The sequence below is a fragment of the Fundulus heteroclitus genome, chromosome 8 (assembly GCF_011125445.2).
Source record: "Fundulus heteroclitus isolate FHET01 chromosome 8, MU-UCD_Fhet_4.1, whole genome shotgun sequence".
NCBI lineage: Eukaryota > Metazoa > Chordata > Actinopteri > Cyprinodontiformes > Fundulidae > Fundulus > Fundulus heteroclitus.
The window spans coordinates 3,023,124-3,048,353 of NC_046368.1; the positions used below are offsets into that span (position 1 = coordinate 3,023,124).

At 41.7% G+C, this 25,230-nt stretch overlaps 2 protein-coding genes across 2 annotated transcripts; both read left to right on the forward strand.

The window, feature by feature from the left end:
* Positions 1-4,400: 4,400 nt before the first annotated feature.
* On the forward strand, positions 4,401-5,748 carry LOC118564007 (guanine nucleotide exchange factor subunit RIC1-like). Its single transcript, XM_036140692.1, has 3 exons — positions 4,401-4,774; positions 4,903-5,054; positions 5,744-5,748. The coding sequence occupies exons 1-3, from the start codon at positions 4,401-4,403 to the stop codon at positions 5,746-5,748; spliced, it is 531 nt and encodes a 176-aa protein (XP_035996585.1).
* A 5,622-nt stretch (positions 5,749-11,370) lies between these two features.
* LOC105918448 lies at positions 11,371-13,894 on the forward strand. The gene is made up of 2 exons (XM_012853530.3): positions 11,371-11,406; positions 12,555-13,894. The coding sequence occupies exon 2, from the start codon at positions 12,608-12,610 to the stop codon at positions 12,944-12,946; it is 339 nt and encodes a 112-aa protein (XP_012708984.2). The 5' UTR covers positions 11,371-11,406; positions 12,555-12,607; the 3' UTR covers positions 12,947-13,894.
* The last annotated feature ends 11,336 nt before the right edge of the window (positions 13,895-25,230 follow it).

Here is a 25,230-nt window from a genome sequence, read left to right on the forward strand (position 1 = left end):
GCAACACCCCAGGAAGCTCTCCATGTTCCTCCAGGCAGGAGTCAGCAGACTGTGGCTTAAAATGCTAAAGCACCAACTAACGCTGTTAAAGGTTTCTAATAAAAAAATGCCAGTGTAGCAGCTGTTCTGTGTTTTTGGGGAATGATTGCATTGAGACTAAAAACGTCTGCGATATGATTTTAGATCTGCTTTTCACAAATATTAACACCCCAGGGAAGAAAATGTTTCCATCCTGTCGTTGCAGATATCTTGTTTTTCTTTACGTTCAACTATAAAAACAGAAATAAGGCGACGGTTCTTCAAAAATAACAACAAACTTCCTCCAGTAGAGTCTAATTAACAATTAGAACGGGTTTCATGTAGCTGGACTGTAAAGGTAGGAGACCTCTGCTCTTCTGGTGAGGGAGGAGAAGGTCCTTCATCCTCCTGAGGAAATCCAGTCTTTGATGGTCTTTCTCCACCTGGAGCCAGATGTTGTCCAGGTGAGGTCAGCAGACATCTGGACACCCAGGAACTGGTAGATCTGGACTCCTCCTCCTCCTCCTCCTCTTCGTGTATCAGGAGGGGAGTGATGATGGTCCTCTTCATAATTTTATCTTTCTTCTTGGAGATGGAGGTCCAGGTTGTTTACCCCCTCTTCCTTCTGGTCGAGATGCTGGAGGTGAGGGATGATGTGATCATGGACCCTCCTAACCTGCGGCGTCTCTGCATGTGGGGCCACCAGGTGGCGCTGTGGAGCTCTATGTTCTCTATAATAATCAGTGGGACAGGATCGTTCTTTATAGAGTAATATTGTTGAAAAAAAAACTCAGATTCCCTTAACAATAAAGTTCTTTTTTTCTTTTTTAAAGGGGACAGTGTACATTAATCAACATTAAAACAATGTAAATGTACCCGAGTTAGCTAAAGAGTGCTAATTTTCATTGGTAGTCCCCCAGCCAGGTGTAAAAAGGCAACCTTAAAAGTAATCACCATTATAAAATCACAAGATAAAATTACAATGCCAATTACATAAAAAACATTATGGTTAAGAAATACAATTCATGTTAAAAATAATTATAAATTATTTAAATACAGATAACCTTAGTGCCCACAAGTTTGGCTCTCTACAAGCCATTTTTGGCATTCTTTTTAAATGAAAAGAATGACAAACATTTGTGTCTAAATATCTCAGTCTGCCAGAAAAGTAAAAATCTCAGCAGGTAAATCCTCCTGAGGAGTCTTGATATTGGGGTTCATCACCGTTTGTTTAAATAACATCTGAAGTCTCAGTGAGCATGCGCAGTAGCTCTCAGTAGACATAGTGGGTCACCTACAGCCCAAGCTGGGATCCAATCCACTTTATTTATATAGCACATTTAACAACAGAAAAAGATTTCAATGTGCTGTGCATGAAAAATATATAAATAAATAAATATAATATAAATAGATAAAATAAACAAACTAAAAGGGCACAGAGGACCACACAATTACGCGGAGTTAAAAGCCAAAGAATAAAAGTGGGTCTTCAGACGAGACTTAAACAGAGGCTGTCCGTACATGGAGGATCGTCCAATCAGAATGCTGGAAATGCTCACGTTACGTTTAGGTTGTGCAGGATAGTGTGGGAATATCTAGTGTTGGTTGTCTTTGGTGGATCATTGAAGGATAGATGTGAATCTTTTCTGTTCAATAAATTAACATCATTAGAGAGTCTTTATTTCTTAATTTATTTTAGTCACAAAAATTAAATGACATTTAGCTTACATAAAATGGCCTTTCTAGTTCGTTTATGCTAATTTATCTGTTTAATTTAACGTTGATCAAAGTCAGAATTAATCTCAGCTTAGTTGACCAGAGACGGCGGCCTGCATGTGAAAGCCTGAGGCACGGCGGTGGTGGAGTCATGCTGCGGGCTGTGCTGACTGCTGCCTCTGGGGTTTCTTACTGTAGGATTAGAACCAACAACCATCACTAAAACAACTCCTCTGTAAACGTCTCCCACTGTTTTCCAGCTGCTTCAGCCTGAAAGGCAGGAATGGATGGATGCAACCAGATGAAACATAAAACACATCCGCTTTGTTCTGGGAAGTAAAAAGTTCATTAAACATTCTCTGATTGAATTTTCCTTCACAACCTTTAGATTTGGGGACAAAGACGTGATATTTCCTTTGCCTCATGGCGGCTGCTGATAGCTGCTTTCTCCACTGAGCAGCTTTTAGAGCAACAGGCTCTTGGGCGTTGGTGATTATGTCCCAGACGTTGCTGCTAATGAGGAACCGGATAATTCAGATCTGCAGCTGCTAACGACTCTGAGGAAGGAAAAGACGTCTTTGCTCGCCCATCAGGATCACGGGGCAAAGCTTGTCCTTTCTAATAAATCACAGCGTGATTAATGCAGGCCTGCAGCGCTTTGCACTTTATCTCAGTTTCTTCTGATTCCTGCTGATCTGATATTCCAGGTCTAGTTTCCAGGAAAACTGCTTACAACATCTTCTTCTGCCAACTTTCTTCTTTTAGTTTCTTTCTTATATAGACCAGCTGCATTGCATCATCAGTTTTTGTTTTCTGACATGAGGACACCACCATCATGTAGAGATGATCAATCATAGCAACTCCTCTCCAGAAAAGCTACTGGAAAAATCCTCAGGGTGGGCGATGAATCCTCAGAATTCTTTACTGGAACATTTATGAACTTTGTCCTGATGGAGAGAATGAAACTGTGGCAGAAACCCAAACGGAGGATTACTCAGCATCAGTCAGCAGTTCTGACGTTGTTTCCTCATCACTGTTTTCATGGAGGGGGGGGGGGGGGTTCACAGACAGAAGTGAAAATGCCAAAAGGTTATCCTGAAGACAGAGTTCTGCTGCTGAGATTTAAACTCGCTGCAGGAAGCAGAACCAGACTAGAACCTTCCTACAAAAGTAAAGGAAGTCTATAACACGTTTCAAGTCAGCAGTGCAATGGAAATAACCAATTTCAAGATTTTCCTCAGATGCAAAACCCAAATATAGGCTTGAGTCGAGTATCATTCTCAGATTCCAGCAGGATCTGGATCATTTCACCAGAACCAAAACTAACAAAGAAATGAGGCGACAAAACAAGATGGCCGCCTCCAGCCTATCGTTGTTGAAGTCATTGAAAATCTTTTATTTGGAAAGTCTGTTATTATTATATTATTAAGTGTTTGTCAACACGTACAGTTCAGTTATAGACATCATAGAAATATTAACAAACACCTTGGTTTGCAACAACAAATGAATGGAAAAGTTAAGTGAGCTAAGGACGCTTCCCTGAGGTGCGCCCAAACGTGACGGAGCCGCTTAGTTTCACTGTGACAATCAGTGAAGTTTGATTCACGTTGTTATGTAACTGTTACATCTCAGCTCGTTATGGATGAATGACCAAAACCCAAAACAGTGGTTTAAATAAGAATACCTTGCAATTTATTTTCAGAGATTAAGTGCAAAGCAGTACAATAAATACAGAAATAATCAAGATTTTCTTTAATAATTATCTAAATTAAAACCAAACGTCTCTTTTCCACCCAGGGTGGATGCAGTACAGGTCTGGGGCCACAACGATAGTGTTTAAGGCAAAGAGTACTGAAAATTAGATAATCAATAACCAATTTTATTTACCAACACATTGTGAGGAGGAGAAAACCGGACTGTGTGGCTGCAGCAGGTTCAGAACATTGATGCTGCAGGAGATTCAAAGGAAAGCGTCTTAAACAGCAACAGGTCCAACAAGTGTTTATTTTTGGCAAAAAGCATAAAGTCAGAGACAGACATTTCCAGACTACATGAAAAAGCAAATCCACCTGCTTTTAAGCCTGGCCCTTCATCAGGACTCAATAAATCTGGTCCAGTCTTTAGCCGGTTCTATGACTGAAAGCTAACGATATTTACAGTCAACTTCCTGAATTTCCCACAGATTTTCAATCAGCTGTTTATCACTTAGAAGCAACAAGGATCAACGTAGATTTCATTTTTCTCTGCTTCGCCTTTAAAGATAAAAAGTGATAAAAAGTTGTTGAATGTGATCTCAGAGGGAAATACCAGATCACTTTAATTATGGATGGATCTCTAGAAATGAAAGTGCTGTTATATCCCCGGCCTCCAGGGGGAGCCAGAGAGCTAAAAATGAACTGCCTGATCAGAAATTCACTGAAGAGGGATAATGTGGAATATTCTGAAGTTCGTCACATTATCATCCATCCATCCATCCATCCATCCGTCCATCCACCCATCCATCCATCCATACGTCCGTCCATCCATCCATCCATCCATCCATCCATCCATATGTCCATCCATCCATCCATCCATCCATCCATCCATCCATCCATCCATCCATCCATCCATCCATCCATCCATACGTCCATCCATACGTCCATCCATCCATCCACACGTCCATCCATATGTCCATCCATCCATCAATCCATCCATCCATCCATCCATCCATACGTCCATCCATCCATCCGTCCATCCATACGTCCATCCATACGTCCATCCATATGTCCATCCATCCATTCATCCATCCATCCATCCGTCCATCCATACGTCCATCCATGCGTCCATCCATATGTCCATCCATTCATCCATCCATCCATCCATCCATCCATCCATCCATCCATCCATCCATACGTCCGTCCGTCCATCCATCCATCCATCCATCCATCCATCCATCCATCCATCCATCCATCCATCCATCCATCCATATGTCCATCCATCCATCCATATGTCCATCCATATGTCCATCCATCCATCCATCCATCCATCCATCCATCCATCCATACGTCCATCCATCCATCCATACGTCCATCCATCCATCCATCCATCCATCCATCCATCCATCCATACGTCCATCCATCCATCCATACGTCCATCCATACGTCCATCCATCCATCCATACGTCCATACGTCCATCCATCCATCCATCCATCCATCCATCCATCCATCCATCCATCCATCCATCCATCCATACATACGTCCATCCATACGTCCATCCATCCATCCATACGTCCATCCATCCATCCATACGTCCATCCATACGTCCATCCATCCATCCATACGTCCATCCATCCATCCATACGTCCATCCATCCATCCATCCATCCATCCATCCATCCATCCATACGTCCATCCATCCATCCATACGTCCATCCATACGTCCATCCATCCATCCATACGTCCATCCATCCATCCATACGTCCATCCATACGTCCATCTATCCATCCATCCATCCATCCATCCATCCATCCATCCATACGTCCATCCATACGTCCATCCATCCATACGTCCATCCATCCATCATCCATCCATCCATCCATCCATCCATCCATCCATCCATCCATCCATCCATCCGTCCGTCCTCTCCATCTCCACCTGGCTGTGCCCCCAGCTCTTCAGTTCTGATAGAAACTACAAAGACCTGTAGCTCAAACAAGGAAAGTTTGAGTTTATTTCACCAATTTATTTGATCTTTATTCATAATTTTTATTTTGAATGACCACTTTAATGCTTCTTTCCTTTCATCTGCTTCATTGAACGTATTTCTTGTCTTTAATGTATTTTGTTCCTTTGATGTCACATATTTCAGCTTCAAAACACTTTGAAATGTTATAAATGAAAGATTTTCTATACAAATGAACCTGTCCTGCCTCGTCTCAAACAATATGCTGAGGGAGGAGAGGATTAAAGGGATGAGAGGCGGGGAGCAGATCGCAAGCTGCAAAAACAACTTTTCTCTTTTTCTGCCGCAGGTTAAAGAACCAAAACAAGAGCTAAGTTGTCAAAAGGCCAGAGAGACCATCCAAACACAACTAGGAAGCCACAAATCTCAAGGAATCAGTCAGCTGCTCAGAAACACAGCCAGCCAAAACACGACTCAGATTTGTTCAGATTTATTCATTGTTCACATTTACTTAGAATTTTGTAAAACCATCATGTGATTTCCTCTCTTCTCCTTGCATCGTTTAGTCATCTGAGTTTTCACTACTGCTTCCAGATGTTCCCTCAGCTCCTGAAACATCTGAATGTGTCACTCCTTGCTGCTTTAACACCAGCTCCACTGTTTAACGCAGGTGAACCCATAAAAACATGAAATCCCACCAATATATTTCCCTGCCTAACCCAGTACATGCATTTAAATTAAAAGTCGGAAAATTACTACAATTCCACAATAAGCATTTAATTAATAAAAAAACATTGTTCACTAGGGATTATTTTGGTGTTTTTGTCTTATTAATCCTTTTCACAGACTCATGCCAGAGGGTTTGCATACATTGCACATGTACGTATATTATTACGAAACGAACGTTTACGTCTTGACTTAAATATATATACTAATTTTTTATTTATATAATGATTTAAGTAGAACACTATCTAGTGCAGAATTAAGTTGTATTTACCGGAGATGAACTATAGACTACAAATTCTGTCATGGTATGATGGCTGCCACAGTCGTCTGCCTGCATCCTTTTCATTGAAATTATCCATTTCTTTCTTCTTTCTTCGTCCTTCGGTAAATTAAAGAAACGTACATCCGACGATTTGGAATGCCTCTGTGTGCAACCGGCAGCACAACAAGTCGTAGGCATTGTTTAGATTCCAAAAATAAACTAAAAGTACGCTCTAATTCACCCGTTTTGTCACGCTGGTAAGCTCCGATTGGTTATTTCGCTACACTTGTGGGGCTGTCACTCAAGAAGCCCTAGAAGAAGAGAAATGATACGTTCTGTTGGTGGAAATGCACTGTTAAATGATAGAGTCAATCAGTAGAAGTGTTTTAATAATTCTTATTACATGTAGCCACATATTATTAAGTAAAAACTGACATCAATAATAGTTTTAAAATCTATATATATTTTGACTTTTTCCCTCCACATCTAGGGAGGGCAGCGCCTGAGCGCCCCCTATGGGCCATCCGCCACTGTGTTGGACGTCGATATCTAAATCTACTCAATTTAAAGTTATTCATCAACTAGTTCAACATATTTAACTTTAATCGTTTTGTTGATTAAAGTTGACTTTAATTCATATAAAATAACTGCAAACTAAACATTTGAATGTGAGCTACAGTTAGCCGCTGTTAGCTATGGTTCACCCAGATAGCTACGCTGTTAGCTTAGCTGACTACCAAGTTCTCCTTCCAAACTCCTGAATTTAAGGCATTTCTAGTCATTTAAAGCTGATATCTCCACGTCTACGGCACGGTGCATGAAGAATCTTAACATGCAGTGACGACAAAAAGAAAGCACACACTCATTCAGTTCCAGCGTTTTACTTTAAACATTTAGACAAAGCCTGATTAAAAATGACCAGATTCTGCTCTGTCATTGTTGGTTGGGCAAAGCTGTGTGGAAAAGTAAGTAAAACCTTCCTGATTCCCACAGGAAGAAGCAGCTAATGATGATTCACTGGTCCTCGTCGCTGGGATCCCCTCCATAAAAACAGATTTACCAGAAGGTCCTGATGTTCTCCAGATGCAACTGGTTGCCAAGGTTTGACATCTGAGACCTTTTCCAGACAGAGAGAAAATGCAGAATAAAGAACCAAACCAACAACAACCCACATGAAGCCCTGACCCACCCTTGGCTTTTATTCTGGTCTTTGTATGAAATAAAAAATGCATTCATCTCTAATGAAACCAACCTGGGTCAGCAGGATTACAAGTGGCCGTTTTTGTTCTGGTCGCCCACACCAAGCCCGGGTTGTTTGTTTACACCTGATTGCTTCCTTTGATTTCTGCTTCCAGCAATGATTCAGTTTTTCTGGACCAAAGCATATGATTGAGCTCATTTTCCACACATTTTAGTAGTGAGTTGTCATCACAGTTACTCCTTTTAAGATCCATACAAGTAATTTCAGCCAGGAAATGTTCCAGAAAGTCAACTCTGGCTTTGACTCTGATGTCTGAAAAACAAAAACCACATCAAACCATGAAAAGATCACCACGTCTTCTCTATGAAGCCGTAGATAAATAAACCAGGACCTTCATCATGCCAGCTTCCATTATGTCTATGCAGATTAAACTAAACAACTTTCATAGATCAGTTTTTCAGATAAATGTCTATTAGATGCTGTGAAAAAGTACTTTAGCTCCCAGTTCTCGTATTTTCTTATTGCTTTTTTGTCACATCCTTCAGATCATCAGACAGATTTTACCAAGTAAGTTTTTTCTATAGTGTCTTTCACAAATACAGAGCGCTTCACAAAAAAAGGATCAGTACTAAAACACCATTTAAGATTTAAGTGCAAACCACCCCAACAAGCTTTGTTGGTTCAGAGGTGGTCTCATCAAGGTTGGATTATTGTTCTACAGCAGAACCCCGCTGGACCTGAGCCCAGGTCACAAACTTTCTTCTTCATGATTTTCTGCTACAGAGCAGGATTCGTGGTTCCAGCCATGACAGCAAGTGGTGAGATCAGATCAAATCAGTTTATTTATGTACCATAAATATCCACCATATGTCGTCTCAGGGTTCTGAGTCAGTTCAATCAAATCCTCCAGACAGGTAGTTTCTCTCTCAGGAAGCCAGCAGGTTGCATCCAGTCGTTGACCTGCAGCGTTAAATCCTCCAGAAGGATGGTTGCTGCTTTGAGGCTGTGATTTTGCAGCAATCCCTCATACCGAGCATGCATGCAGCGACAGTCCTGGTCCAGGTCCAAAAGCAGCCCTCACCATCATACTACCACCACCATGTTTGACTGTAGGTATGATGTTCTGGTAAAGAAAACTTAGAACCAAACATTTTCCCAGAGGTCTCTGGGTATCATTAAGATGTATTTTGGTAAATCTGAGACGGGTCTTTGTGTTCTTTTGGGTCAGCAGTGGTTCTTGTCTTGGATCTCTCCCATGTCTCTCTTTCTTATTGACCTTAGCGTCAGCAGTGAGGCCTGCAGAGCTTCAGATGATGTTCTGGGTTCTTCTGGGACCTCCTGGATGAGTCGTTGATGAGGTTCTGGAGTGATTCTGTGGGGTCAGGTTCCCCTCTGTTCCACGTTCTCCCCACGTGTGGATCATGGTTCTCACTGTGGTTCTCTGGAGGTCCAAATGGATCTGAAGCCCTTTCCTGACTGATAGCTTCTCATCTGAGCAGAATTTATTGTTTGAAGCATAACCGGGTTTAGGGGAAAGGCATGAAGACGTTTTGGCGCCAGAAACAACTTTATTGGTGGAACCTGGTCGAGATGGAAAAGCTGGTTTGATCTTTTTAACCTTTCTTTAGCTCAGGGGTCGTGATGTTTAGCCTACTTCCTGTAGTCAGACAGGTTCTGTTTAAGCTCGGTTCTACAAATGCTGAATGGACGGGACTTATAAAGCACTTCTCCAGTCATGCTGACCCAAAGCGCTGCACACTGGACACATTCACCCAATCACTCTGACTAACACGCACACATTCATACACCCAGCTCGTTAGGCAACTTGGAGTAAAGTGCCTTGCCCAGGGGCACAACGGCATGTGACAAGGGGAAGCTGGAATCCAGTCAGACAGTAACCAGGGCGTGGCTAACTAAACTTCAAATGAAAATACAGTTAATTACAGTAAAGTGCTGATAAGCTTTTGAAATGTGACCCGGTGGTCTGTTTGTAAATGCGGTGATGCTGGAGGCCGTCCTGGCTCCTCCTCTTCTCCCATGTGTAAAAATAAACAGTGAGGTAAGCCAGGTTGGGCAACTTTGTGTGGGAGGTGTCAGTTAAAGTGGGAGCCAGGATGAGGAGAACCCAGAGTGCTGGAGAGCAGCAGAGCAGGCGCAGCGGAGCATCATGGGTCACAGAGAGAGCGGAGACGTGGTGGTGGGGATGGGGGTGCAGGCGGAGGACCCTCTGCTCCTCCTCATCACTCACTGCCGGGAGATGAAGCGGCAGGAGGCCCGGCTGAGGATCGCCACCCTGCTGCTGCTCCTCGGCTGCGCTGCGCTCGTCGTCTTCAACTGCGCGGACTTTACGCACCGGAGAGCTGCGGTAAGTCCGGCCATCTGCGCCACGGACGCGCGGCCAACAGGGGGCGCTCTGCCTTATTTACATTACAAACAATGTGACAGAAATTCTGCTCCAATCAGAGAAAAGCCCAGATTAAGTCGTTTACCATCCTGGCTGAGTCCGCTTCCAGTACCGGGATCATTATGCAAAGCGCGGTTCGGCTGGAGGTTCGGGTTTTTAGACCCATCAGCTGGGCGGAACCTGCTCTGGATTCTGGCTGGGGCTGGATCCGAACCGCCTCCCTCTGCTCTGTCCCGGCCATGGTTCGGATCCGGGCCGGACAGAGCCGAACCTTCCTGCAGGCTGCGTCTGATCATCTGGAAATACATCCAGGCTCAAACTTTGTGTTAGAACACGTTTTTTTTTTCGGTTCAGTGAAACGCCTGGACATTTAATCTAGATTTAAAAATGGCAACTCTTAGAAATCGGTATTTATATTTATGAGTTATGGTGATTAGAGCCGGCAGCCAATGAAAAGGCGCAAATGAGAGCGGATAAAAGCACAGAGCAATAAAAATTCATTTTCCTCCACTAGCAGACATTGAGCCCAGACCCAGTTCTGACTCTGGTCCGGTTCAGTAGGTCCATATTTCTGGAAATATCATAAATGTCAAAGTTTGCAGGGAAAAAAAACGGTTGATTTTTCCTCATTTACCGACATGAAGCCGCTTCTTCACACGTTTTATTTACTTCAAACCGGCAGCCATTGGTGAACATTTTATTTTCAGTAGATTATTGAGCCTTTTGACCTCGAAAAGATGTTTAAAAACTAAATTCATACCAAAACTTCCCTGGGTGTCCAACAGGCTGGAGAATCAATTATTTACTATAATTATTATGTTATTTAATAACACTTATGATGCATGATGGGTTTTATTTATCATAAACCCTTCTATAGGCTCTTCACTGCTAAAAGGGAACTAAAAGTAAGTCAAATATACTTGAAATGAGCGCATTAGTCTTTGATTTGAGCAGGTAAATAAGAAGATCTGCCAGTGGAATAAGATTGTTGCTATTATAATAGGAACAATTCATATTTATCATCTTATTTCGAGGTAATTATAGCTATTTATCTTATTTTAGGGGTTAAAATACTCATTCTATTGGCAGATAATATTATTTATCTGCTCAAATCAAGGACTAATACACTAATTTCAAGTATACTTACTTTTAGTTTCCTTTTGCAGTGATAATGTTCCTGTAGGTTCCTGATAAGGTTCCCGGCCCGCTGAAAGATTCTGAAAACCTGTTCTGCTTTATTGACAGACGGCTGCTGTGTCCAGTCCTGCCCCTTCCATTCAGAACCATCTGGACCCTGCAGGTACGCAGACTGACAGTGACGGTTTTATGATCCTGTCAGAAACAAACCTGAACTCTGTTTAACCCTCCGTCTGTCCTCAGGGGAACCGTCCACCCCCAGTCCTCTGCGCATCGATCTCAGTAAGTGATCTTCCCTTGATTTTAAAAACCAGAGCCACAGAACCCCACAGAACCCCACAGAACCAGTAGATAACATGAAACCATCCCAGTCCAGCTGCTAACCCATAAACTCAACAGCAACCTGGTTTATTTTGTCACATTTAAAATGTATGGCTCTGTTTTAATGTTAGATGTGACATAAATGCTCCTTTTTCTGCAGAATGTCTCTATTTATAATCACATTAGTACTAACGGGCCTGAACAGCGGTGCTGAAACTGTACAGCCTCCACAGGGGCAGCCATGATGGATTAATACAAGAATGAAGAAGACCAGAAAAGTTAAATCTTCCCAGCCTTCAGGGTGTGCAGGCCGACCAAACTGCTAACTCAACATCCAGAGACTCAGAAATAACCGGCTTCCACCTTTTTTCTGAGCAGCACGCTTTTTGTCCTTCTTAAATTGTGCAAAGCGTGTTTAGTGGTGACTCCGTTGCTTGTCCCAAAGTTTGGGGTACTTTAAAGTTTTTTGGGTAAAAGCCGTCGGCCCACCCCAGTGCATGCTGGTCCGAACCAGACCCCGTACTCAGAAACGGACCCACGCTTCTTCCTGGCTGACTTATAAAAGCAAACAATAGAAACAAAACAAAAATGTTAATAATTATCAGTGTACAAAATCACTAAGAACCTGGTTATACCAAAAATATAAAGTAACCCACAAACAAATGTTAACAAAGTTGAAAGTAATAAAGAACAAACCCGTTTGACTCTGATTATACATTTATTGAACATTTAGGTGGACAAAAAGATGCTTTTTCCAGGTGAATAGACGTCATTATCACATAAATCTGACTTTTAATCCTAGTTTTTCAGTCATTTTCCATCCTGCTGATCGTTGGCTGCAGGTCCGACACCAGCAGCGAACTTCCTGTATGTCCACCTTTAGCGGCTAACGATGACAATCCAACTTTATCCTCATGTGCAGCTTGTTTCTAGCGATCAGGAGGATGGGTTCTGTGGTCCTGGTCCTGGTCCTGGTCCTGGTCCTGGTCCTGGTCCTGGTCCTGGTCCTGGTCCTGGTCCTGGTCCTGGTCCTGGTCCTGGTCCAGTAAGATGCTGCGGCTTCCCTTGCTACAGATTCTAACATCGCTGCTTGCTCCGTCATTCTGCAGCGTCCATTTATGAGGACGAAGGACCCGTCAACAAAATCCTCCAATGGAAGCCCATGTTCGGAGGAGAAGGCGGGGCCTACGACAACGTCAGCCGGTCCATTGTGATCCCTGCCACGGGTCAGTACTTCGTCTACATGAGGTTCATGTTGTACCCATGTGACATGAAGCCCAACAAAAACCCGGAGGCCTTCGAGGTGGAGCTGAAGCAGTCGATCAGAGGCTACGACAAAGATCAGATCCTGATCGACATCCGCGAGTCAGACGACTGGCATGACAAGAACGTCTACGTGGGCCAGCTGTTCAGGCTGCATGAGGGAGACAAGCTGAGAGTGTTTCTGGAAGCGGGCTATAAACTGATCCGCAGATCGTCCTTTGGTGCTTTTTTAACGTAGGAACTGGACCCTGGTCCGATCAGGGTCCGGCGCTGGTTCTGGTTGTGTTAGCTATCCTTGTTTTGTATCTAACGTTTCTGCTGCACAACTTTTTCAGAAGTTATTCTAATTTATTTTAAGCTAATATTATTTTATAAATGCATTTAAAGAGATTTTTATGTTTGTTGTCTTGATTTAGGTCAGCCTATCGTAGCTTTGAGCTACGCTGCCTTATTTGACGTTGTTTGTAATTTTGTTCACAGTTTAGTTTTGAGTTGAAATTATTTTAGCTTCTTTATTCATGACCGGATGAATTTGTTCTGGAAGTCTAAACGGGTTCAGTTTGGTGCCGAATTCCAAAACATTTGGGTCATAAACTGATGTGAAAATAAATATCCAACTGAAAAAAAATCAGCAAGACGACCAGGAAGTTCTGGTGGTACCGTGGACTCTCTGCTGATTGGACCTGGAAGCTTCCGGTTTAAAAACTAAACAGTGAAAAACTAAAACTTATATTTTTATATATGTTTTCAATGTATCTTTGAGCTTTATTTTGAAAGTCCAACACAATCCCTTTCATCAGTGGTTCTGATCCAACAGGACCGTTTTGGGTCCTACTCTAAACTTTAGGTTAATCCTAGGATTCCCTTAGGAATCTGAAGGCTACTTTTGTAATGATCCAGAACTTTTTGTACCGCTGGGTTCTGTAGCTGCTGGATATTTAAAGGCATCGGAACAGTTTGGGTTCCCGTACGGATCCTTTCATCCATTTTTCTGGACCCTGGAAGGAAGTCGGAGTACGCAGAGAGAAGCATCTCCTGCACCGGTAGAACGGACCAGAATCCAGGAGCTCCTTGGTTTGAACTGTTTCAAACTTTGTGATCTAAAGAGAAATGTTTCTTCAATTCAATCCATGAAGCATGTCATCTCGAGGCTCTTTACAAAGTCAAATTCAATCATATTATACAGATTGGTCAAAAATGTCCTATATAAGAGAACCAGTTGATTTCATCAAAGTCCCGACAAGCAGCATTCACTCCTGGGGAACCGTAGAGCCACAGGGAGAGTCATCTGCATTGTACATGGCTTTGCAGCAATCCCTCATACTGAGCATGCATGAAGCGACAGTGGAGAGGAAAACTGCCCTTTAACCGGGAGGAGAACCTCCAGCAGAACCAGAACCAGGCTCAGTGTGAACGCTCATCTGCCTCCACCCACTGGGGCTTAGAGAAGACAGAGCAGAGACACAGAAAGCTCAGAAGCTCACATTGACCCAGGAGTACTTTCTATGTTAGATGGTAATAGAGGATGATCTGCCTCCCCTGATGATGTCACAGCTAACAGAACGCCAGACCAGGTGTACCTTCTATGTAGAGAAAATGACAGAGAACAAAATGTTAAAAGCTGAAATAACAACAAACAATGCAGAATGGAGAGCAGTAGGAGAACTCAGCAGAGTGAGAGAAATAGACCCTGATGTCCTCCAGGAGCCTAAGCCTATAGCAGCATAACTATAGAGGTAGCTCAGGGTAACATGAGCCACTCTGACTATAAGCTTTGTCACAAAGGAAAGTTTTAAGATTAGTCTTAAAAGTAGACGGGGTGTCTGCCTCACGGACCAAAACTGGGAGTTGGTTCCACAGGAGAGGAGCCTGATAGCTAAAGGATCTGCCTCCCATTCTACTTTTAGAGACTCTAGGAACCACCAGCAGACCTGCAGTCTGAGAGCGAAGTGCTCTGTTAGGAACATACGGGGTAATCAGAGCTCTGATATATGATGGAGCTTGATTATTAAGGGCTTTATAAGTTAGAAGAAGAATTTTAAGTTCTATTCTTGATTTAACAGGAAGCTAATGAAGGGAAGCTAAAACAGGAGAAATATGATCCCTCTTGTTGATTTTCATCAGAACTCTTGCTGCAGCATTTTGGATCAGCTGAAGGCTTTGAACTGCATTTTGTGGAATTCCTGATAGTAAAGAATTACAATAGTCCAGCCTTGAAGTAACAAATGCATGGACTAGTTTTTCAGCATCACTCCTGGACAGAATGTTACTAATTTTGGCGATATTCCTGAGGTGAAAAAAGGAAACTCTGGAAACCTGTTTAATATGGAACATCTGTTGGATGTCGTTCCACAGCCTGAATAAATGGAGCAGAATTCTGAAACTGTTCGTCTTGAATCCTGTTTTTTTCCTTTACATCAGACCACAAACATCCTGAAGCTTCCCAAAGTTTTGCTGGCTGGATGATCTGGTTTAGCCTGAGCAGCTGCATGACGCAGCGCCCTCATCAACTTCATTGCAGGGGTTAAAGTGAACGTTTAACAAAGTTAATTAACCAACCAGGTTAATTAAGAAATTTATTTTTTTCATCTCTTCTCTGGCAGTATAGCATTAAGCATCACTGTCTTAATGCCAAAAAAGTATAAGTAAATAGATTTACTTTCACCAGTGGAGCTTTACTTTCTCCATAGAGCTCCGCTTGGTTTATATCTGCAAGAAGCTTTATTAGATTTTATGCAGGGACTATTTCATGTTAAATGGACACAGAAACAGGTAGAAGAGGAAAAAAGGAGAGAAAAAGATGAGAGAAAACACTGAAAGGGAGAAAGGGTGAAAGAGAAAGAGGAGAGAAATGGTAGAGAGCGATATAACATCCTCTGAGTCTGCTTCTACACCTGCAGAGAGAGATATAAAGAACAGCAGAACCAGCTGATAAAGTATTACAGGAACAAACAACCAACACCTTGATACCATCACTGATGATAATAAGAGGATTAATTAATACGACATGTAGAAAGTGACAGCTGAAGATAATAAGAGGATTAATAAATACCACATGTAGAAAGTGACAGCTGAAGATAATAACAGGGTTTTATGGATAGAAGTGAGTCTGTAGTACCTTGATCCACCTGTAGGTGAGAGTGAACTTGTGTCTGTGAGGTTTATGTGAGGAACCAGAGACCCTCATTCCTTCATCTATACGGCTGTTTACTTCCTCACACCTGCAGGCCTACATTACCCAGAAACCACCTGGCAACTGTTGTCACAAGGTTTCTTTCTACTGTCTGTTACTAGAGCTGCAATAAGAAAAACTGTATTCAAGTTTGCTGCTCTGCATGAAATAAACTAGAGAACTCCTTAAAACCTGCAGGAGTTTGTTTCCTCACACGTCTCCTTAAAAACGTCCATATCTGATCACAGGTGGGCAGACACCACATAGTGAGCAGCTTTAAAACTGGACAATGTAGGAACAACTCTAGTTATTAATAAATATTATTTGGATTGGGACAATGTTAGTATAAATAAATTTTTATAGGCTTCAATTCATTTCAGTTCCTTTATTTCATTTAGATCATTTAATTAATTAATTGAGTTAATTTCAGTTAATTTAGTTAATTGAGTTAATTTCAGTTCATTTAGTTCAGTACATTTAATTAAGCAAGGTTATTTAGTTAATTCAGTTCATTTAATTCATTCAAATCATTTCAGTTAATTTAGTTCGTTCAATTCATTTCAGGTCATTTGGTCATTCAATTCATATAGTTTATTCAGTATATTTAAGCTAATTTCAGTTCATTTAATTAATTAATTCAGTTAATCTAAGTTCATTCAGTTCATTTAATTCATTGAAACCATCTTAGTTAATTTAGTTCATCCAGTTCATTTCAGCTCATTTCAGTTAATGTAATTAATTCAGTTAATTTTGTTAATTCGGTTAATTTGATTCATTCAATTCATTTCAGTTCCTTTACTTCATTCACATCATTTAATTAATTATTTCAGGTCATTTTAGTTAATTTAGTTCATTCAATTAATTTAATTTAATTTAATTAAGTCATTTCATTCAATTAATTTAATTCATTTCAGTTAATTTAGTTCATTCAGTTCATTTAGTTCAGTACATTTAATTAAGTCAGTTCATTTAGTTAATTCAGTTCATTTAATTCATTCAAACCATTTCAGTTAATTTAGTTAATTCAGTACTTTTAATTAATTCAGCTCATTTCAGTTAATTTAGTTCATTCAATTCATTTCAGGTCATTTGGTCATTCAGTTCATTTAGTTCATTTAGTTAATTGAATTTATTTAGTTTATTCAGTTAATTTCAGCTCATGTCAGTTCATTTAATTAATTCAGTTAATCTAAGTGTCATGGTTTTAGGTGTTTGGCCCACATGCAGAACACAGTCAGGAGACAACGAGCAGTTAAGGATGTTTAATTAAGGCTCAAAGGTACACAAATCCTGTGTTCTCTGAGAGAGCAGCTGACAGTGATCGAGACGGCGGGATCTAAACACTGCTGGAGAAGAAAGGAGCAGATTAATGAGGGCGAGTATGGGAAATAAGCTGTGTGTAGCTCTGCTTACCGCCAGGTATGGCTAACCTATCTGGGGGGATTGGAGTGGAAAAACGGATTCAGTAGAACTCTTACTCTTGGTGGAACTAGGTGACCGAGTGACAGGTGAGCTGGCAGGTGGAACAGAGGCGGGGAACCCAGCAGCACCACAGCAGGTAGCAGGGAACAGAGAGCAGCCGAAGGAACCAGGGTGAATCCAGGGAAGGGAAACTCTTGTCCAGCTTGGTAATACCAGGGGAGCTCGAGGGAAATGCCAGAGCAAAATCTGAGCGGCGGGGATTCGGGAATCTGTCTTCAGCGCTCAGAGAAGTGAACGGTGAGTAATTCAGGCACAAAGCGAACTACGAAAAAACAGCAGACAAGAGTTAGCACAGGGAACCAGGAAGATAAGAAGCGCTGGGACGAGAAACTGTCGAGAGACAGTGGCCACTATGTGTACCACAACGGGTTAACACTCCGGCGTCCTTCAGCTGACTGCAACCTGCTTTTAAGCTCCAAGCCGGAGCTGCAGAAACAAGCTGCAGGTGTGCACCACGCCCACCTGTCAGCTACAGTCACCTGTGAGGGAAAAAGACAACAGGCAGCGCAGACAGCGCCGCCTACAGAATCCTGACACTAAGTTCATTCAGTTAATTTAGTTAATTTAATTCATTCAAATCATTTCAGCTCATTTAATCAATTCAGTTAATTTAGTCAATTCGGTTAATTTGATTCATTCAATTCATTCCAGTTCCTTTATTTCATTCATATCATTTAATTAATTAATTCAGTTAATTTCACTTAATTTAGTTAATTCAATTAATTTCGGTTCATTTAGTTACTTCAGTATGTTTAATTAATTAATTTCAGTTAATTTAGTTCATTCTGTTCATTTCAGCTCATTTCAGTTCATTTAATGAATTCAGTTAATCTAAATTCATATAGTTCAGTACATTTCATTTATTCAATTGGTTTCAGTTAATTTCAGTCATTCAGCTAATTTAATTTATTCATATAATTTAATTCATTCAGTTTATTTAGTTAATTCAGTTCATTTAGTTCATTAAATTCATCTCAATTCAATTAGTTTATTCAGTTCACTTCGTTTCATTTGGGTAATTTTAATTCAATACAGTCTAGTTCAGTTTAACAGCGATTTCATTGCATCCAGTGCATAATCAAGCTTCTATAAAATACCATCTAAGTTTTGTTTCATTAAAGGAGGAATAAGAAAAATGTTAATATTTTAGATAGCACTGGATTATTGTGCTTCAGCTTTTACCTCCCTTTGCACAGGTTCCCTGGATTCTCTGCAGCTGGTCAGGGTTGCAGCTCCCAGCTTTTGACCCAATGTGTGATTTCTGCACTGACTCACTGCTCCAAACAGGGTTCACTTGCAGGTTTTTGGACCTTTGATGCTCGGTTCATCAGTTAGAGCAGGGGTGTCAAACATACGGCCCACGGGCCGGTGCCGGCCAGTCGAACAATTTAGTCCGGCCCGGTGGCTAAATGCATTATCATTTAAAAAAAAATAAAAATAAAATTTTTTTTCCAGTGTCCTGTCTGGCAATGTGGCAATAAGAATTGTTGTCTTAATGCCAAAAAGAGCTCATCAGATTTGACTTTCACAAGTGGAGCAGTACTGCTTTTGCCACAGTGCTTCGCTTGATTTATGAATGTGAATAGTTTTATTATGATTCATGCGGGGAATATCTCAAATGATATGGATACTACAATGGGAAAGCAGGAAAGGAAAGGAAGAACAAGAAGAAAAAGGAAAAGGTGAAAGAAAGAGGAGATAAAAGGAAGAGAATGATAAAACAATTATTGTAAAAAAACATGTACTTCGTTTAATTGAAAATCTGCAGTTCCTATATTGTCCACGAGGGGCGCTGTGTTTAAATCGGCAGATGGTAGCACTGAGCTTCAGATTTGGAAAATTGATTTTAAATAATTTCTTAATTTTTATCTGTTTGATGTATTTTGTCATGCAGGACAGTGTTTTTAAGTTCCAAAATGTGAATAAATGTTTTTCAACATTGTTTAATCACTGTGATCAGTTCCTATGCATAATGCACTTAAGTAAATGTTTATGATTAATGAGTAAAACTATTGTTGAAATTGCACATACTTTTCTGAAAAACGCTGAGGTTATTCATAATATATTGTGTAAAAGTGAAATTCATTTAATATAAAACTCAACAACAAGTCCACTTTTATTAGTTCTATTTAATCTTGCAATGAGTTTTCTCGTGTGGCCCTCTTGAGATCAGATTAAGCTGAATGCGGCCCCTAAACCAAAATGAGTTTGACACCCCTGAGTTAGAGGGATCCAGGCTGCATATTTGTTCCTGAATTTCAGGCTAAAAGCTAAAGACGACAGAACCTGAGGGTTTGGATTGTTTTCTCTTTCATTTATTGGACCTTCTTTGTACAACATCTCCAGCTCAGTCAGAATTGGATTGAGAACATCTGTCTTGCTACAGATTCCCAGTTGGATTTAGGTGTGGACTTTGACTAGGCCAGTCTAACCCACAGTATCTCAGGCTGCATGTTCAGGGTGGTTCTGCTGCTGGAAGGTGAACCTCCTCCTCCTCAGTCTCAGATCTCCTGGATTGTTCTGGACGTAGGTCCATCCATCCTCCTATCAAACTCTGATCCCTGTCCCACAGCATGATGCTGCCACCACCATGTGTTCAGGACATGTGCAGTGTTAGTTTTTCCACTAGACGGGGTGTTTTGCATGAGAACAAAAGAGATGAATTTAGCATCTTCTTACCCGTCTTCCATGATAACCACATTTGTTGACTGCAAGGCTATCAGCTGTCCTGTGGAAAGATTCTCCACCTGAGCTGTGGGTCTCTGCAGCTCCTCCAGAGCCACCATGGTCCTCCTGCTTCTCTGATCAATGCTCTCCTGGTCCAGCCTGTCAGTCCAGGTGGACGTCCATGTCCTGGTGGGTCTGCAGGTGGTCCATCCTCTCTCCAGGTCCCCATGATGGATGGATCAGAGCTCTGGGAGATGTTCATAGCTGCCGGTCTTTCCTGGGCCGAGGAGAACGAGAACTGGGCTGTTGCTCAGTGGTCCAAAGTCCAGAAAGAGAATTTTGAAGCAGGTTCAGGTTCTACAACAACATCCTGGGTTGGATCCGTCTGATGCGTTGACTCCAGCCTCAGTCCTCCCCTGTTGCTGATGCATCTTTTCCCACCACACTTTTTCCCTCCACTCAACTTTCTATGAACATGTCGTACATTTTCACAGTGTTCTGATTTTCTGAGATACTGATTTTTGGGTTTTCCTTCTCTGCCATAATCATCCAAATTGCAATAAAAGGATTGAAACATTTCTCTGTGTGTGTAATGAGTCTGTATATTATAAAATGTTCATCCTCTGAAATGAGGGAGAAGAAACGTTGTTACTGTGATTTAGACTTTGGAGCTAGACTTGTCCTGTGCAGATTCTCAGCTATCCGGGTCGTCGCCACAGCAAACGGGCTCACTGCAAAAACGGAACTAAAAATAAGTAATATTGTCTTGAAATAAGTATATTTGTCCTTAAATCGAGCAGGTAAATAAGATGATCTGCCAATGGAATAAGATTTTAGCACTTAAAATAGGAACAATTCATCTCCATCATCTTATTTCAAGTGCAGTATATCTAATTATCTTACTTTAGGGGTGAAAATACTCATTCCATTGGCAGATAATCTTATTTATCTGCCCAAATCTAGGATAAAACACTAATTTTAAGAACATTTTTCTTATTTTTAGATCCATTTTTGCAGTGCTTAAATCAGCTAAAACACATTTGCTGAGTATCTGGTTCTACTGATTGTATGCCGGGTTAGTCTCGTTCAATATTACTGACAGTTATGGAAAAATGTGGTTTATGAGAAAAACAGAGAACAACAGAAACATGTGATTTCTATTCCTAAAATAAAACGGGCTCTCAGCAACTTGTCAGACTTGTTCCTGAAAATCCGTCCTGATGTGAAGGATCGTGTGGCGTGATCCGACGTGTTCCCGTTTTTCTCCCCGTTTGATCTTTTCACTTCCTTACTGTCACTATTCTAATAGTGAGGGTGATCCTGCAGATGATGAAACCACCAGACCGACGAAATGAAACTAGTGGGCGGAAAGCCTTAATAATAACTCCTGCCGTGTGTGTGTGGGTGTGTTGTGTCTCTTTCTGTGAGCGGCAGGGATTCCCCGGCCAAACGCTCCTGCTCCTGGAGCCTGATGAGGAGCAGGATGAAGAGCAGGATGAGGAGCAGGATGCCTGCCGCCATCCAGGCATAAAATGCTGAAGCACCCATCACCAAATGTATTCTTAAAATTACATAATAAAACACAGTAGATCCGTACGGAAACCCAAACATCATATATCAGAGCTCTGATTACCCCGTATGTTCCTAACAGAGCACTTCGCTCTCAGACTGCAGGTCTGCTGGTGGTTCCTAGAGTCTCTAAAAGTAGAATGGGAGGCAGATCCTTTAGCTATCAGGCTCCTCTCCTGTGGAACCAACTCCCAGTTTTGGTCCGTGAGGCAGACACCCCGTCTACTTTTAAGACTAATCTTAAAACTTTCCTTTGTGACAAAGCTTATAGTCAGAGTGGCTCATGTTACCCTGAGCTACCTCTATAGTTATGCTGCTATAGGCTTAGACTGCTGGAGGACATCAGGGTCTATTTCTCTCTCTCTGCTGAGTTCTCCTACTGCTCTCCAATCTGCATTGTTTGTTGTTATTTCAGCTTTTAACTTTTTGTTCTCTGTCATTTTTCTCTTGATAGAAGGTACACCTGGTCTGGTGTTCTGTTAGCTGTGACATCATCAGGGGAGGCAGATCATCCACTATTACCATATTACCATTTCAGCTCTTAATTCTTGTTATCTCTGTTGGAGTTTTCCTTTCTGCTGTTGGTATGAGGGATTGCTGCAAAGTCATTGACTCAATGCAATCTGTTGGGTTTCTGCAGGCGAAAACCCTTTAATCCATAATTAATATTAAACTGAACATGACTGCATCGTTTTATACAAAACATTGAGTTGAGTCTGTCTGTAGGACAGGGCAGATCTGACTGTAAATAATCCGTTCTTCCTGAGAAGTGTCTCAAGACGACTCTAGTTGTCAATCGGCGCTGCATAAATTACCTGAATTGAACTGAACTAGAGATTTTAGTGGATATGTGGTGGATAAATGGATTTTTACTGTAAACCAAACTAATAATTAAAGTTCTGTCCAAACAGACCTTTCCAGAATTAAAGTTCTGTTTGGACAGAACTTTAATTATCAGTCAGGGTTACAGTAAATTCCACTGATTCTCTGATTTACAGTCTGAACCTCTGACTGTAAAGGATTTCCTGGGAGGTTCCACGTGTTTCCGTGTTTTCTGGCTCGCCTCAGGACTCGTGAAGGTGAGGCTCCACCAGGTGAAACCTGAGTGGGTGTAATCCGGTGACGCCCCAGAGAATCTGCAGCAACACCTGCGGGGATTTCTAAACATTCAGGCTAATTTAGTCCTTTCATTCATCAGGAAATCTCCTTTCATCAGATTGATGACGGTTCTGCGTCGCGTCAACAGAGCCGCTGCAGAACATCCTCTGCCTGAAGAACCTTTACCTGAGTGATAGAGCCACACAGCACCAACATGGACAGAACCAAATCAGAACCGACCCAAACATAACCAGCAGCGCTCACTACTTCCTTGTTTATTACAGAGTCCATGCTTCAGCTTTCAGCCCCAAAATCCCCCAGATTAAAGCGCCGAGCTCAGCAGAACCTCGGCGCTGAAACCTCCAGCCCACATTCTACCTTCTGACAGCAGGCAGGACCCTCACAAGGTTTTAGTTTTGGTTCTGGTGGCGATTCTGACGGGTACCGGGCGCTGGGCAGGAAGCTGGAAACCAGACCCGGGGGTCAGTGGGACGTTTGTGGACAGAACGCTGTGGTCGGCACCAGGGGAACATTTTACTGATGTCTGTGGAAAGGTTGCGGTTTGGCTTTGTCAAAGTGAAAGAATCCAAAGTTTTTTATTTAGAGTGGAAAAAAGTCTATTTCTGCAAGATTTCATTTCAGTTTCATTGGTTCAGACCAGAAACAGCGTCTGAGTTTCATGACGTTAAATCATCGATCGGGTGAAAATAAAATGAATTTTAATCTCTTCCTTTCTTCTCAGACTTCCTGATAAATCTCGTTTCTTTGTACAAACAACGATTGAATTAATTTTTAGGGATTTCTCAAAGGTTAGGACGGATTCTATTTGTCCATCATAATCATTTACCTTCAAACCAAAGTGTTAATATTATGGTTCTGAGATTAAATAAGGCTTCATGGAGCGGGTCTCCAGGACCCAGCAGCTGCATCAGAACCAGAATCACCAGGAGACATCATATGCCCATTCCTATTTCCTTTTTTGTATTTTTTTTGGTATTCTTTTGATCCATTGTAGATATGAAGATTCACTGTATATAACTGAATGCACCTTCCCTACTCTGCACCTTTTTGTATGAGCCGATGTGACGAGTGAATTTCTCCATTGTGAGATCAATAAAGACTATCTTATCTTATCTTATCTTACCAGGAGCAAAGCGCCGGACGCAGCGGTGGACATAACTAAAGACGTTTTTATTCAGACGGACATTTAACGTGTTTTTGTGCTTTAATTGCTTTGTGGTGTTGATAGAAACAAGATTTTACTAATTTAATGAGACTGGTGTAGCTTTAGAAACGGTGGACAACATTGCTTTAGTTAAGAAACCCCCAAATATTCACTTAATTTCTTCCTATGAACAGAAACAACTGACTGTGATTTTATGCTTTCTATGTTTGGTAATGCATGAGTAGAAACGAGTCAGTGATGAAACTGGTTCCAGGGAAAGACGTTTGACTCCTTCTGTTAACGTGTTTCTGTTCATGTGCATCACTTTGTCACTGAAAAGTCGTCTATAAATAAACTCTCCTCATGACGACATGTGAGAAAGCTGCTGCAGGTAAAGCTCCAGTTTTCACCCCCGCATGGTGTGCAAGCGTGACTCTCTGCCCTCGTGTCTCGCCTCCCCCCCCCTGCAGCACCTGGATCCAGGTCTCTGCGTGTCCCTCCGTCTTCCTGTCCCTCGTGTGAAGAAGATCCAACATGATCAAACATGAGTGGAATGAGGGGAGCGAGTCAGTCTGACTCACATGTGGACCCAAAAGGGCAGAAGCGCTTCCTCACACCTGCAAGCAGATCCTGGAGGCGTAGCTTTTTCTCAGGGGAGGAATGATTCAGGAGTTTCTGTTGTTTTTTTCTTTTTTTTTTTGCAGCTCTGAAATTGATACCGTTGGGCTCAGAAGTTTACATACCCTGCGATGAATGTTCTGACCCTGCAGGTCTCCATCATCAGCTGCAGCCGCTTTGGTTGTAATTAGTGGAAATAAATGAGGTTCTGATGGAGTCCTGCTAACATCCTCCAGGGCCCGCTGGGTTTTTATCTCTTTATTCCTGCAGGGGGATCCGCTTTACATAGATGCATGACACAACATGCATCCATGACATGTCCCCATAGATCGCACAGAACTGTAAATGGACCAGAGACGTCACAGAAACTTTATTTATATAAGGCAACCAAAGCGCTGCACAGGAACAAGAAGAAGAAATCTTCAGAATAAAAACAATACGCCCTGATGATGAGTAAAGATCAGTTTCTATAAGGGATTTAAACCCATTTAGTTCTGGTGGACCCAAACGGTTCTGTTAGAACCACACGTTCAGCAGCAGAGCCGCTTTATTACTGCAGGTCTGGCAGCTTTTTCAGAGGCAGCCATGTTTAATCCTGGGGTCGCAGACATTCAAGACGCCAACGACATCATGGGTGTAACACACATGCAGGTTTATTGAACATCAATCCAGGAGCTCCAGGTGGGAAATGTGACGTCACTCATCACGTCCCCAAACAGACTGAAAGCAACAAAACTTTATTTACACAGGA